This window comes from Akanthomyces muscarius (genome assembly GCF_028009165.1).
Source record: "Akanthomyces muscarius strain Ve6 chromosome Unknown contig_16, whole genome shotgun sequence".
Classification (NCBI taxonomy): Eukaryota; Fungi; Ascomycota; class Sordariomycetes; order Hypocreales; family Cordycipitaceae; genus Akanthomyces; species Akanthomyces muscarius.
The window spans coordinates 1107338-1122922 of record NW_026611617.1 but is presented as its reverse complement, the minus strand read 5'-3'; the positions used below and the strand labels follow the sequence as shown (position 1 = coordinate 1122922).

The 15585-nt window shown below is 51.8% G+C and overlaps 4 protein-coding genes across 4 annotated transcripts; 2 read left to right on the top strand and 2 right to left on the bottom strand.

Annotated features, from left to right (window-relative positions):
• LMH87_008421 (uncharacterized protein) lies at positions 1-4432 on the bottom strand (the record flags this gene model as incomplete). Its single annotated transcript, XM_056198191.1, has 15 exons — positions 1-6; positions 72-170; positions 229-265; positions 400-847; positions 915-1102; positions 1155-1263; positions 1318-1662; positions 1765-1924; positions 1984-2298; positions 2362-2690; positions 2742-2975; positions 3032-3311; positions 3365-3918; positions 3986-4023; positions 4083-4432. 15 exons carry the CDS (start codon positions 4430-4432, stop codon positions 1-3), a joined length of 3492 nt encoding a protein of 1163 aa, XP_056057522.1.
• A 3629-nt stretch (positions 4433-8061) lies between these two features.
• On the bottom strand, positions 8062-9591 carry LMH87_008420 (uncharacterized protein; the record flags this gene model as incomplete). Its single annotated transcript, XM_056198180.1, has 4 exons — positions 8062-8161; positions 8210-8316; positions 8365-9376; positions 9422-9591. The coding sequence occupies 4 exons, from the start codon at positions 9589-9591 to the stop codon at positions 8062-8064; spliced, it is 1389 nt and encodes a 462-aa protein (XP_056057521.1).
• Positions 9592-12574: 2983 nt separating this feature from the next.
• Positions 12575-13199, top strand: LMH87_008419 (uncharacterized protein; the record flags this gene model as incomplete). Its single annotated transcript, XM_056198169.1, has 2 exons — positions 12575-13061; positions 13132-13199. 2 exons carry the CDS (start codon positions 12575-12577, stop codon positions 13197-13199), a joined length of 555 nt encoding a protein of 184 aa, XP_056057520.1.
• A 1179-nt stretch (positions 13200-14378) lies between these two features.
• LMH87_008418 (uncharacterized protein) lies at positions 14379-15330 on the top strand (the record flags this gene model as incomplete). Its single annotated transcript, XM_056198158.1, has 6 exons — positions 14379-14451; positions 14512-14551; positions 14615-14650; positions 14695-14798; positions 14854-15110; positions 15184-15330. The coding sequence occupies 6 exons, from the start codon at positions 14379-14381 to the stop codon at positions 15328-15330; spliced, it is 657 nt and encodes a 218-aa protein (XP_056057519.1).
• Positions 15331-15585: the final 255 nt, after the last annotated feature.

Genomic DNA, 15585 nt, shown 5'->3' with positions numbered 1-15585 from the left:
TTACCACTAGAGAAAATGGTAAGCAAAGGATACAATGTGAGTAGAGTAGCCGCAAAGAATAATTAACGTACCTTCCAGTTCTGCCAATAATTCCAAGTGACCCATTCGGGCCGGGGCGAATAGTAACAGTAAGATTGTTGATCTGGGAAGCATGAGCTTGCTCTTGGCTTCTAGAGGAGATAAAGTTGTTAGCAGTAGGTAGTGTCTAACTTTGGCGTGAAAACTTACCCATAAACTGCGGACACACAGTTTAATTCCAAAACACCTGTAACAGGCCAATGTTTAGAAACCGGCCCGTTGTCATCCTTATACGTCTCCTTGGGAGTTGCTTCGGAGAAGGCTCGAATGCGTGCAACAGCCCCGAAGGTTGTCTCCATAGCCACAGATGACTTGACCCACATTGTTACAGTGTTGCTGAATCCAATGAGACTGAGAAATGCCAGACCCATAGAGTTAGCAGAGGCGGTGTTAGAGAACTTCACCGCGAATGTGACCACAAGAACCGCGGCGCCGGAACTGGAAAGGTCAAGTACACACTCAAGCCATTGCTGGACGCAAAACAGTAGGTAGAAGGGACGCTGTGCGATATCTAGCATCGTGTAGAAGTCATCCATCACCTCCTCCTGCCAGCAAAAGGCGCGGACGTGCACAATACCAGCAGCTGTCTCGACGAGGTGCCGAATCAATGATTTGGATGTGTCAAGTTCGAGGGCACGAAGCTGTCTTGATGTGCGCAAATAGAATCTCTGGATTCCAATGATGAAAAAAACGAAGAACGGAATAATCGCTGCGGCGTAAGCAGCTCCAGCGCTGATAATGGCAATGTCAATCAGAATTGCGTAAGTGCCTAATTGATCATCACATGTCAATGACGCCTTTTTCTTATTTAGTTTCAAGACAACAACAAAACTTACGCCATATAGTAGGTACGATGAGAGCTGGGATCCTCTGCGTTGCCAAATTCATGTCGGAGCTGAATCTATTCAGAATAGATCCAGTGTCTTCTTCTGCGAGGAACGAGAAGGTCGCGCCGAGTGTGGCATCCACAAGGCTGTCATGCAGCTTGGTGACAGTGGGCGCATTAACAAACCAAAAAAAGTACCTGCCCTCTTTATGAGCGAAAAAAATCTGGGGAAATGGGTATTGATACTCACGCTGCAGTCGAACCGTTGAGAATCGGGTGCGCAAGGCAGAATAGTGCATAACCAATATAGTACAGATAGTTGCTGGCATCTTCTTCAAGCCATATCCGAATATAGACGTCTGTACGTATTATTAGCGAAATTTTGCAGGGTAAACAACGGATATGTGGCTTACTCGGCAGTCTTTCGGAGGCCGCCGCGATGCCCTCGAGTATCAACCAAATTATAACAGTTGCAATGCCAGCAGGCCTGAGAAAATACTTATACACCGAAAAGCTGCTGTAATTTTCAGCTGTGACGTCTCGCTTATTGTCAAGATCGTCCTCAATGGCTGGCTGGACTGAAGGCGGCTCAAGAGAGACCACTGAATTCGCATTGGCTGAAATTGTGGTGGCCATGCTAGCTCGGTGGTTTCTCGCAAGCTCGTCCAGCTCTGCGTCTACCTGCTCCTGTGTCAACTGCACAACATAGCCGTCGGTTTGAACCCGATAGACAGTGTTGGCGTCGACTAGGTGCTGCTCTATAGATTTTGAGTCCACGTTAGGCACTTCCACTACCAGTTGGACGGACACCTCGCCATGTAATTTTGGACAGCTTCAGCCTTAGATGCCGATTTACTTACTCATGCTTGTGGTCATAACCAACGCCCTTCCATTCGGGGCAGCGTGTCCGTCCGAAATCAGTCTTATGCGAATCAACGCCGACGTAGCAACATCTAGCGAGCTAAAGGGGTCGTCCAATATTGTCACGGTTGCTTCGACATATAAAGCACGGGCAATGGACTGCGAGAGAGTTAGTAAATAAATAAGTATACCCAGAAACATCAAATCGCTCTACTGACAATCCTTTGTTTCTGTCCACCACTGAGCTGACAGCCTCCACTGCCAACCACAGTTTGGTCTCCGTCGGGCAGCTGCTGGAAATCAGTGGTAAGATCGCAGATGAATATGACACGTTCATATAGAACTTGATTATAGGCTTTACGCCCAATGATGTTGAGGCGGATGGTGGTGTTAAGTAGCCAAGGCTTTTGCCCCGCGAAAGAAATCGATCGTGTATATAACGTGACGCGACCATTTCTCAACGGCATCTCGCCTAACATCACATTCAACAACGTCGACTTGCCACAGCCAACTGAGCCATGAATCATGGTGACCTCACCAGACTTTATGACAATTGAGGCATTGCGCAAGATAGTGCCAGTGAGGTCCATGGTGACATTAATACCTTGAAGCTGAATGAGCAGCGCCGGTGGGCGTGCCGGTCTGGAACTCGAGGCACGGCTCGAGCTTCGGCGAGAGGGTGATTGAATGCGACGAGGGTCTTGTGGCTCCTCTTGAGTGAGGTAGTTTTGAATACGAGAAAGACAAGCAAAACCGCTTGCCCAGCCGGGAAGGCTGACGATAAGGTTCGAGAGGGGGTCGGTAAGCAGCGTCACCACGGCAAGGACAGTGTAAAAGCGCGCCGTTGCCGTAGGGTCCAGTGTCTTGGTCCAAAATAACGCAGCAGCCACAACAGCAGCCGGCGTCATAGCATCCGCAAATGAACCTTTCAGTCGTCAGCGTCTTTCCACTTGATGAGAACACAACTTTGACCTACCAAGAGCAAACGAAAGACAGTTTAATCGTCTGGTGCGCAAAGACGCTTCTATTTCTTTGGCTCTCAGCTCCTTCAGATACCTCCCCATAGAGTTTGCAAGCCCGGTCATTTTTATGTCCTTCGTTTGCGCTAGTACATTAGAGGTAGCAGCGACGCGGTCTTGGATATGTCCATTCCATATCTTTCGCGTGATATTTATTTGCTTGGAAATATGTTGGGACAATATAGTCGCCACTGTATTATGCATTTAGTATCTTGAGTTAATTGCAGTAGAGGTTCTGAAAACGTACAAATGGTGCATATAACGGCGACAGCACTGGCGGCACCGACAAACCGAGTAAGAACTGTGATGCCGAAAGCAACCTCCAGGACCATAGCAAAAAGATCATACCACAGGGATATGAGTGCTTCAATGCCGGGAATATCCGCCGTTACCAGCGTGATCGCGGCAGAATCTTCGGCTTCTGCTCCTCCTAAGCGTAAAGACTTATCGTATACCACTGAGGCCAGACCTCCTCGAATGCACACCATAATTTGGTTTCGTATGTGGCTGAACCACGTTCTCGATAGCTTATCAGGGTTAGAATCAACACTGAGTAGGATGAAGCCTTGATGTCACTCACTGCTTTGCCGCAAAAGATAAGTGCGGTTGCTAGGATAAGCGAGGTAGCTTCCTCTTCTATTGATATGTAATCAGGCTGATTCGTAGCACCACCCGAGAAACTGACTACATCTTGTAAGAGAAAGGGCTGTCCGAAGGTAAATCCGACCAAAAATAGACGTGGGAGAAGAACAAAGACTAATGGCCATGGCGTAGAGAAAACAAGAGCTCGGAGAAGCGCATTCTTCGATTTCTGGTCTTGCTTCCCCCATGATACTTTCAGATTCTCATATAGTCGTCTGGAGTCGAATTGCTCTCCGATATCAGGCAAGTCACCATTATGGATGATACGGCGAAAGCCGAAGAGAAGAAGCGGATTTATCCATAAAAATGTAGCTCTATTCCAGAAGCCGGCCGTTGTTTCATCGCTGAGCTGGTTTCGGTTCTCAGCAATGATAAGTGATCGTTTTGAGATTTCTTCGAGGACTATGAGGGCAAGTTTGAAGGCCGGCAGAGAGCAAGTGAGACGAGCAATCGTATCCAAACCTGTCCTATGATAGTACGTGTAGATAGTCACTAAATTGAGTAGTAGTGTCACATTTAGGTATGAGGCCAGGAAGATAACCGGTTCAAGGGAATATACATGAGATGCGTAGGTGATTATAATCACCCCAATAGCGCCTAGGAAGTAAAGAATCGCAGCTGCTTCTGCCACTCTCGAGTCCAAGGGGGATTTGAACCAAAATACCACGCCGGCTAGTTGAACAGCAGCTATGCTAACAGCAACTGCAACCTTGGCCCATAGAAGCCAGCCCGGCCGCACAAGGGGCTGACAAGTAATGATCTTATGCAGGTAGAAGGGCAAAGTGAAGATGAGAATTGAAGAGGGCCCGATTTGAAACATAGCATGCTCAAAGAGCAGCGTGAAATCAAAATGACCCAACAGCCTCGGACCGAATGTGCTGTCCATGTTGGCCCACTCTGGCGGGCTGTTGTGAACGAAGAAAATAGCGACAAGAGGATGGGGAGAGGAGCGACAGGAGCAGAGAGGGGTGGTAGGTGTATATGTAGGTGTGGAGAGAGCCAGCATATGTATACTCGCGGGAATGGCCCCAGACTCGGGACAGGGGCCGCTGGCTGCCAGTTGTCTATCTATCTATCATGCTAGGGGTTAATAATCGTTGCCGTTAGGGGGGGAAAGAGCATGAACATGTCCTCTGTCTACAATTGTTGCACTGCTCCTCGCGAAAACAACTTCGCGACCCAGGGTCTCCGGCGAGCAGGAGGCTAAACCACTCCATAGGCGTGACATGGGAATGCGTTGGGCGCTCTGGTCCAGCGATGCTGGGGGCTGGGGTACTATCAAATTTGTTGCTGCATTGGACATGGACGGGCCAAGATGCCAGCCAGCCTGGCGCAGCACCTGCCAGGAAGGGATAGCGACTCACCTCGTCAACAGCAAAAGCTCTTGAATCAGGCTGTTGCAACAGTACCCCGGAGCAGTGTCCCACTGGAGAAATCATGCCCGCTCTCAGCCCAGTGTCTTTAGGCTAGCTCGGCAGCCACAGCGGGAATGGCACCCCGAGGAGGATTCTCGGCGGGCCTGGCCCACCCAGAAGCTACCAGCATGATGCGGATGGCTGGCGGCTGGATGTAAAATGCACAAACAAACAAACGAATGTTAGTGTGTGAGACATTTCCTCGCCATCTGGCTGCCTCTGTTACTCTCGCCACCCGCTGGAGGTCGGCGATTCATGCACCTGTCCTGTGCGAACGCATGCACCTGCATTTTGAGGAAGGGGGAAAAGGGCCCTCAGAACGCCTTGGATTGGAGGCGTCTTCGTATTTGCAGAGACAGACGTTGGCAACAAAGATAGTAGCAGTATAAAGAACAAGAGGCTGAAGGAGTCTCACAGCAGAAGTGTATGAAGAGCGCAAAGAAATCAAAAGAACTCTATATTCTATTTCAAAATGTGGTACAGTCTAAACTACCGTACTAGTAATACATCTTGTTAGCTTCCCAGAGTCTGTGATCTATCTGCAGCAAGCACTTCAGCCTCATATGGTATTGAAGCAGGCCTGCGACGAGCACCGTCCTTCATGTGTGCTTTATATAAAAGGCTGATGTGTACTACAGAGTCGATTATTGATACTGATATAGTACATTTCCAATTCTTAGGGGGCTATAAATACCTGGTAGTGCAGCACTTGTAGCCGCAGCGCCGATGAGAAGGTAGAGCCAGAAATGCATTGTGTGTGTGGTTTCTGGCAAATCTTGATGCACGGCGCAAACAAGAGTGGTGTGAAAAGGGGAGAGGGAAAATGCAACGGGTCAGGTCGCAATATCGTGGCTTTTAGTCTCGACAAGGTCGACAACGTGATGTGACGCCCGACAGCGCTGTGCCAATGTTTTCTCAGCCTGAAATTTAGCGTGTCACGCAAGTGACTGGATCGGTAGCAATTAGCGTTTTTATTTTGCAGTTCGTCCACTCCTTCCTGATCCATGGGCTAGCAAACGCTGATAAATCGTCGATTTGCGCCGACCCTGGTTTTCAAGCCTCTGGCCCGTGTTGGCGCGACTTGATATCCAAGCACGAGGCTGTCCTGATGCTCGATGGCAAAGAACAGGCTGTTTTAATTTTGAATCATGTCTGTCAATGAATCTGTGCAGTTCGTCAGGAACTCGCCCGTTGGCGGTACAATATCTGCCTGGGATGCGATAGCAAGCAGCAACACTCTGCCTCGTCTGCAAGCCATTCGACAAAAGTTCCTGCAAGGTGAACATGGTTGTCACCTGCATTGTGGCTACCCCGAAAACGGAGGCTGGTTGAAATGAGGCCATTGCATTCCAACGAAGGAATATATTGAACAATAGTTCTGGAACTGGGCGGGCCACGAGCGAGGGTTCCTGACCAGTACTTCGAGTTAATTAGTGCCAGCGACCTCCTCCAGATAGCTGCTCGCCATGCCACACGCACCCAGCCAAATCAGGTGAGCATGGCCAGCCCCTCCGCAATTCTTGTTCTGCCGATAAAAGTATGGGACACTAGAGATTTTATATCAGCCACTCAGAGCGGAGCAGTTTGCGACCCGTCCTGTTCAAGACGCGCGCTGCTCGTTCCAGGCTTGTTGGACGAAACGCCCAACCACGGCCACAGGGCCGGTCTATCTATATATTACGTTGTCACTCGGCGTATCATCCTAGCAGCAACGCCAGTCAGAGTTCAGTCGTACCCTGCGTAATAGCCAGAGTAGGATTCTGGGGGCTACGCAGGCGGCGAGGTCGCCCCTCGAACGCTATTCACGGGGGTTCATGGACTTGGGGTCGGTTGCGCCTTGCCCGCCGATAGACCCGTCGCCACCATCTACCAGTCACTCATGAGTTGGCAGGTCAAGATTTGGGTGGATGAGGTAGCAGTCATTCAGCCACATCTGCATTGATGGGGAAGCTGGCGGGTAGACATCTTCTCTGATTGGCGTGGCAGATATCTCGACCTTGCAGCTCCAGTATTATGGTAGTAAGAAGCAGGCTTCTCATCAACCAAGCAGAGAAGGGAATGGCCGGGGCGGCTAGCCTCGACACTTTACAGTGGAAACACGCGAACTTCTGCCCAGCTCGCCAGCAACTAATTCCGTGCCAAGATACTTTTTGGAGGGAGCGGAACAGTATCTTGCTATGGTCGCTGGATCTCCCTGGGAACAACGTCCAACACTAGCATGCTAAACTTGTGTCGACCAAGCGACGAACGAATCATGCTAAAAGCCCAGCTTGGACCCCCACGCGTTACTGTTATAGCACCTCGTAGTACGCTGAACAGAGTGCAGTGGCTGATACGTCATGATACTATCTCTTGTTGCTCCTGCCGCGCATTTGTTCAGCATCACCGTACAGTGTCGCGGGATATAGAGCCTGGTTCCCCGCCCAATGCGGCCCTCTTCCACGGGCTCGGACTACAGAGGCATATCCCTTTGACAGTGCAGAAGGAGCAAGCAGGTATCGGGGCCACCTACCTTTTGACTTGGTGCTGGTACCTCACATTACCTCAAGTGTAACGCGTCGCAAAGCCTAGCAGATTATCACCACATCCCCCTATTATACTGAGTTGTTAAAGAAAAAGATATTATTTGAATCAGTGACAGCATGTCTTTAGTTGACTATGATTTTAGATTATTGGTCACGAGGGCGAGCTTCTATACCATGACGTGGCCCCAGCCTGGCAGGGGCACTTGACACTTGCGGCGCAGCGCAACATACTCCAGGACGACGAGAAAAGGCCAGAAGGAATGAGCGTTCACATTATTTAGTGGAGGCTTGGAGTAAATGACTTCAGCAACAGGCTGTTCATGACTGCTCATTCGGGCCAGGGTAGCAACGAGCGGCCCAAGCATGGAAAGTCCGTAAAACCGTAGGATGCGACTGGAACGCGCGATTGCGCGAGGGACTCGGTCGCCAGTCCCCTTGCATGGTAGTCATGATGGCAATGTACAGCCTAGCAGTTCAGTAATCCGCAGAGTCTTACATTAAACTATTCACGAGAAGGAGCTGCTGGAGCTGATAGAGGTATGGTGCATGTGATTTGAGGGTTACCTCAGACTCACACGCGGCGCCTGGTCGATGCGATGGTATGCATCAATGCACGCCAGCGTTCGGATGACTGAATGTCTCATAAAAATCTCATTTATTTAGGTATTCGGTATATACGACTTTTTTCCATGCCATTATGCGCTGGCGACAATGGCCTCAATCTCGGCGGCCGTGGTGGGGAGGTTAGTCAAATTCTCGTGGCCCGTCTCGGTAACGAGGATATCATCCTCGATGCTACAACAATTAGCGAAATTTTCTTCGTGTGCTGATCGACGACCTTACCGGACACCGCCGACGTCCCAGTACTTGTTGAGGACGCTCTCGTCGATGAATTTGCTGTGGACCGGGTCCTTGAGGTAAGGCTTGATGATGAACTCGCAGAAGTACACCTATAGAGTTTGTTAGACATGTCAATCAGCAATAGGTAGACTACGTACACCAGGCTCAATAGTAACAACAGAGTTGGTGGGAACAATGCCGCGCAGACGCAGGTTGGGGAAGAGCTTGTCGGGGTCCTGACGGTTCTGGCCGCCGCAGGTGTCGTGGCAGTCCATGCCGAGGTGGTGACCGAGGCCGTGGGGGAAAAAGGCAGCCGAGGTGCGAGCCTTGAGAATTTCGTCCTTGTCGCCCTTGAGGATGCCGAGCTCGAGAAGACCCTCAATGGCAATGGTGTGGGCGAGGATGTGGAGGTCGTCGTAGTTGACGCCGCCCTTGAGACGTGCGCTCGTCTCGTTCTTCATCTTGAGGACGATATCGTAAACAGCCTGGGACTCCTTGGAAAACTTGCCGCTAATGGGGAACGTGCGGGTGATGTCGGCACAGTAGTTGTTGTACTCGGCGCCAGCATCAACAAGAACATTCTGCTTGCCCTCGAGGGGGCAGGTGTTGTCGACATAGTGCAGCGTCGCCGCGGCGCGACCGCTGGCAAAGATGGGGTGGTAAGACATCTCCTTGGAGTTGTACGAGTAGCAGCGCTCAAGGAAGGAGGCCTCGAGCTCCTGTTCCGTCTTGGCCGTCTTGGCGCGCTTCATGGCGGCGAGGTGGCCGAGGCCGGAAACATAGTTGGCGCGGCGGATCAGCGCGACCTCGTACTCGTCCTTGACGACACGGGCCTGCTCAATAGCGGGCTTGACAGTCTGAAGATCCTTGGCGGCAAAGGCGTCGAGGGAGACGTGGTCCGAGACCTGGCCGTCGATGGCGTAGACGGTGGCCTTGGGGCTGGCGCTGGCAAGCTTCTTCAAAGTGGCGGCAAGCTCGGTGTTGGGCTTGACATCGTCGACGTCGTACAGGTTGAGGGCGTCGTCGATGGTGGTGGGCAGGCCGGACCAGATGACGTCCTCGGGGTCGATGGGGGGAATGAAGAGGGTAGACTTGTCGGCCTGGATGTCGTAGACGAAGAAGCAGTCGGCGAGGTTGCAGCCGGTGAGGTAGTAGAAGAAGCGGCGTTGGCTGGGTTGTTAGCGGACAGTCTGCCAAAGGTTGGTGACAGCATACCGGAAGGGCACGGGGCCGTCGTTGTCTTCCTGCATCTGGGTGTGACGGGCCTCGAGGTAGATGAAGCCGTCGGCGACGGCGCCCTTGTCACGGAGCGTCTGGACGACGCGCTTGGCGTGGGCCTTGCCGGGGTACTTGCCCTTGAGGACGGACTCGAAGTCTTTGGCCATGGTGGACAGCGTGCTGCGGGGTGGTGATGGGAGAAGGCTGGCGGGTGGTGATGAGAGACGGCTTCGGGGTGAGAGGTGTGGACAGGCAGCGATATGTAGATGTCGGAATGGAGTAGGAGAAAGATTCTTATGGAAGAACCGGACAGACGGCGTCGGAAAGGATGGCCGATGAAAAGTGCGACGGAGTCGGAGAGGGGCCGTTGTGAGGAGACGAGGGGCAGGCAACATGATGGCGGGGCAGCAGCTACCTATTGGCGGGGTATTAGTGAGCAGAGGGCACTAGAGGCCATCAAGAGAGCCGGCTGCAGGCACTTTTGAGGTGCTAATTGCACATTGAACGAGAGCTGGAGCTCAAGGGAATATGACGGCGACAGTGTTAGGGGGGGGGGCTAAAAATGCCGGTTGCGTAGAGGCAGTGGTTTATTCCATCTTAGCATTTTACTATTTTTCCTACTTTTCTAATTTTCTCTTATTCTTCCTATCCTATCTTATTTCTCCTTATTTACTTCAGTTCCTTAATTCCTTTTAATTTCTTTCTTTTTTCCAGTGGCCTTTTTTCAACCATCTTTTTAACAGTAAAGAGACGTTACAGCGGACAACAGGGGGACGTTGTGCAGCCAAAGCCGCTAAAAGCCACTGCAACTCCGCTGTAAAGCCGGTGACGCCATGCCCCACGGCGGCTTGACTCGGCTTCAGACAGCAGAGCTCCGGTGCATCGAGAAGAGACGAAAAGCTGCTATATTCTTTCTGCTGTACTGTTTATCATGGTCTTCTTATCCTTTGCGGTTTTTGTCATTTCTCTTCATTTCTTCTTTACTCTCTTCTGCTCACAGCTCATCCTGTGTCTCCTACACCACTCAAAGGTCCAACACGTCCCAGTCGCAGGCCGCCCCATCCACAGCGCGTTACGTCACCTCTCCATCGCCGTGCAGCCTTTACGTTATGCCAATTGTTTATTACGCCAAGCAGCTTTCGACAGGAACACGTCTTTAGACTGCTCAGCCAATCAAAAACGAAGAAGAAAAAATCACAGTAGTGACTGCACCTGCGTGTATCGCGACAGCAACCCGCTTGTCCCACCGTGAAGCTGTTTGCACTGCTCTCCTCCACGCCCTGCACTGGTTACTCAGCAGCTCAGCTCACACCAACGCCTGTCCGTCATGACAGGTCACATCCCACAGACACCATCACCATCCACGAGCTCCAAGCCACCAACGCTGGCGATGCACAACATGTGCGCCGCAAATTGACGACCTTCGATCTATCTGCAGCCTCCCGCCGGCTCCAATTCCGCACTCGGGCTCTTCTTTTCAATGATTCCTTCTATCCCTCTACAAACAGCACCCAGTCACAGTCACAAACACCTCGAGACAACACAGCATTTTTCAGTTCTCCTTGCGCAATCACTAATCTCCACCAGAAGGGGAAAAAAACTTCTCTCGCTCTTCCTCGTTCGCCCCGACTTGTGTTCGCCGAGACCTTGCGGCCTCTTATCTCCGACCTGCTCCTCAACGCCGATAGCTTGAGTTGCGTTTGTTCCACCGCGCGCCGAGGCACTGCGTTCCAACCACAGCAGACACGCACGCAAGCCAAAAGAAAACCATGGGAAGCTGAAAATGTTTCATCCCGGCCATCGCGTTCTCGTTTCCTCGGATCGGCCGTCGGAGTGGGTGTGGGCTTCCAGACACACGCGCGCCACACTTTACTCGCGTCCTGCCTATCCACTCGTGCCACTCACCACAGTGCCACTACCAATACCCTTTTCTCACTCCATTCGCCGCCACCACTTTGCGCCTGGAATACATCATCATGACCGATGAATCAAACACGAATCCTTTCAATTCATTCGAGAATGCAACGAGACAAGATGTGGACCCCCCCTTGTCGTCGCCCAATTTCAGACGAGCCCGCCTCTCGGTACTGCTGTCTCAAACAAGCACTCCCCAGAAATGGAGCCCCTCCCTCACCAACTTCTTGACTACCTAGCCACCAGTACGGAGCATCCGTGGCTCAGCAAGCTAAGGTATCGACAAGTCACCCAATCGATGCCCTTGATTTACCCCTGGCCACCTGGAAGCCCTGTCGCTCATCAGACGACAGCCGGTCGCTCTACCAGTACGGAGTACTTGTCCGGATAATTGCCTGCTAAAAATGTCTTTTCTCTTCCCTCGGCCCCCGGGAATGCCCTGGCCCTGACCCCCGGTCCTTTAGCCCTGTCCACCGACCATTGTCGGCCGCACTCTGGCTTGAGACACCTGCTGCGAACCTCGATGCGGTGGTGCATTAGCCAGGGCCCCCGTCGACCGATCTGCCGCTTCTGCCACTTACCACGTCCCCGGGTCGCTTTACCCTGCTTGCCCGCCTTTAGCTAACAAGGCCTTTTGCTTGCCTATACCGGCAGTCTTGTGTCCCGGTCTATGCCTGTCGACAGCTACAGTACCTAAGCTGCTGATTCGCCGCCCCGTCACCTGTCAAATCCTTTTGAGTCAACGCTGCATCGCATTGGCCCAATATCTTCTCAGACACGCCCATTCGGCCCTCTTGTTTTACTTTGTCCTCGCCTCACTTTCCATTCGTATACTCGTGTTGTGTGTTTCCCCAGCCGACTTTGTAGAATGCCAGTCCTGTGCCATTATTGGCCCTGCTCGGCGTCTCCCCCCTCTCCTCTCGCCCCGTAGCAGCATGTCTCTCGCATCAGTATATATCAAGCCTTCTCGGCACTTGTCTCCCCCCAGCTCCTTACGAATCCGGATGCCTGCATAGACGCCTGTACCAGATCAAACTGCATCCAGAGAAAAGTTACATCGCACATTGTATCACCTTACGCATCGACCGTCGAGACCCTGGTGCTTTGCTGCACGCCGAACCGAGAAGTGGCACGGAGCCAACGCATAGACATCTCGTCACCCGAAATCTCATCACAACAACTCAAATCCTTTGTCACTGTCTTTTTTTTCTCTATATATTCTTGCAACATCCCAGCATGTCTGCCAAAGTTACCTACTTTCTATCCGACGACATCTCCCTCCACCATCACCACAACCACAGCCACTTATACCATAACCACCAGACCACATCCAACATGCCCACTGCCAACATTGCCGTGCGCCCGCCTTGCCGCGTCCAGACCCGCACTCTGCTGGTGCCTCCCGTCGTTGCTCAGCTCAACAGCAACAAGTGCAGCTCGGGCACCCATTTTTTCACAACGGCCGTGCTGTTGGACCCGTCCACGCGCGCCGTCGCCGAGGGCCTGCTCGACGGCACCACGGCCATCACCGGTGTACTCCTCGATGCGACCACCATGATCTTTGCCTTTCCCGACCTGTCTATTGCGGCAGCCGGAACCTACACCATGCGCCTTGATGTCTACGGCATGCACCCTGACAGCACAGAGGGTGCCACGCTGATTGCACAGCTCGAGACGACCGAGATCTCGGTCCACGATGGTGCGGTACCGAGTCAGCGACCATGTAAGCTCAGCTGCCTCCTCTCTTCCTCCAGTGGCAAAGACAGTATGCTAACAATGGGACGATGAACCAGCCTCATCGGAGGAGGACTTGCTACAACAGCTCAGAAACGCTGGGGTCCCACTGTCGCCACCACAATGAAGCTGAAAAAGGCTGTGGTTTGCACGTGGAATGGGGCTTCTGTGTGCACCGATAGAGTGGTAACCGGAGTTGGCTGACCAGGGGGTCTAGGATCGTCCGTCTGGTTTCCATCGGATCTCATTTTGGTCTCAGTTGAGTTAGACTCGGACAGGGCCGATGAAGAGTGTCTTGGAAGGACTGGGGTGGATAATCAACGATAGCCACGCGTGCCACGGAGGAAAAGGGGTTTACGTTTGCTTTTAATTTTTGCCATGGCATGCGGGCGCATTTTAGAGGGCGATTGAGCGATTGTGATTGTGCTACAGGAATAAGAAACTTTTTCATGAAAGCTGCATCCTGAGCAACAATGATCTCATGTGGGCAGTGCCGAGTAAGACATGCGGGCGCATCACCAGGCGATGCAGGCTACCGACGGAAAAGAGTAGTCGCGACAATTAAACCTAATAATAATCTTCATCTCTTGACAGTGGTCATCCTTTTTCAAATTGGCAATTTTTCAAAAGCATGCCGCGTGATGAGATTAGCCGGGCACATATAATTAACTGCGTTCCTGGCCGCGCCATGTCCGAAGACTGTCGGGGAGACAACAGAAGCAATTTTCGAAGCCCTCTGGAAAAAGAAGCGTTTCAAACATGATTCTTTCTTCAAGGAACAAGCCCTGCGAGGCTGCGACCCAAGGGGGTGGTTCACCAGCCCACTGACTGATTCAGTGGCTCACATCTTTCAGGTTGCGTTGGCCCAAAGTGTTTGAGATGAAAAACAAACAAATCAGCCCACTCTAAGTTTAGTGCGGCGAGGCAGCCTGTCTTGCTGAACTGAAATTCCAGGGCCGACTGGTTGACTCTGGCCGTGCAGTTTTTTCTTGGCGGACATTGCAATCATTTGGGACCAAGTGTAACTATACGAGATAACGACGACGAAGAAGAAGGAAAAAAAGAAAAAGATCACTGGTTTGTTGTTTGATGTGTGAAGGATAGACGAGGTGAAAGAGAGCCTGCAGCGAAAAACATCACGGTCACGTGCAAAAACTCATTGCCTGTCGTGCTGCTCCACACCGGCGACACAAGAGTTGCGAATCAAGACCCAGCGATTTGATAGCTTGCGCGGAAGCAGAATACCGACGAGCAGCGGTTGGTCAGTCGGGTATATCCCTGGGTAAAAAATAAACAAGGCATCACAATGGTCTACTACTACAAGTCGGCCGTGGTTGACCCGCCCGGCTTCATCTACGTCGGCAAGGATAAATTCGAGAGTACGCCGCCATCACGAAACCCTGTATAGGACGACATATGGAAGTTGACTGTTTGCAAAGACGAAGATCTCATCAAGTTCGGCTGGGACCAAGATGTCTGGTCCGTTTTCCCACGCCAATCTGGCCTCTCCATGACCACTCTCATTTGCTAACTCATGTCTAGGGTACGACGACGCACAAACCTGACTTTGCTCTCCGCGTTTGCTGACGGTCTTGACAGTTTCACGTCGATAAGCTCTCCAGCGCACATATCTACCTGCGGATGAGCGACGACCAAAAATGGGACTCCCTCCCCGAGGAGCTCGTCATGGACCTCGCCCAGCTCACCAAGGCCAACTCCATCGAAGGTATCTACTCTCACTACCTAGCTTCCATATCTCCTCGCTAACCTGGTGAAAAAAGGCAACAAAAAAGACCAAATCACCGTCATCTACACGCCATGGTCCAATCTCAAAAAGGACGGCTCCATGGACGTCGGCCAAGTATCTTTCAAGAACCCGCGCCTCGTCAAGCGCATCATCGTCCCCGCGCGCGAGAACCCCATCGTCAACCGCCTCAACAAGACCAAGACGGAAGTCAAGCAGCCGGACCTCAAACAGGAAAAAGACGACCGGGACAAGGAACTCCGTCGCAAGGCCAACGCCGCTCTCCAAAACAAGGTACGTTTTTTCTGGCCTCGCTTCGCTCGAACGTGGGGTGTGTGGGAATGCTGACAGTGCGGGTGCGTTGCAGAAAAAGGAAGAGGCGCGACAGGCGCAGGAGTGGAAGGAGAAGAAGTGGCAAAAGGACCATGCGTATGATGACTTGTTTACAGAGGAGAACATGGATATGCAGAGCAACCAGAACCGAACGGCGGACTGGGAGGATGACTTTATGTAGAGTGCGAACGACGAGCTTCGCAACACACCATCGACCAGCGTTCTCTGGACCCCATCATAGAATACATATAAGAAAAAAATTGTATACTGAGAGTGGACAAACACAAAAAGAACGATTGCGGTAGAACAACAGCGAAACTTTGGGCGATGATTTTATGGAGCCTGGTAAAAACTGATTCCGCGACCCATCACCAGCCCCATCTCCAAAACTCCGATACAAAAGAGGAAAAAAGAAACAAAATGAAAGTAGTCTCTA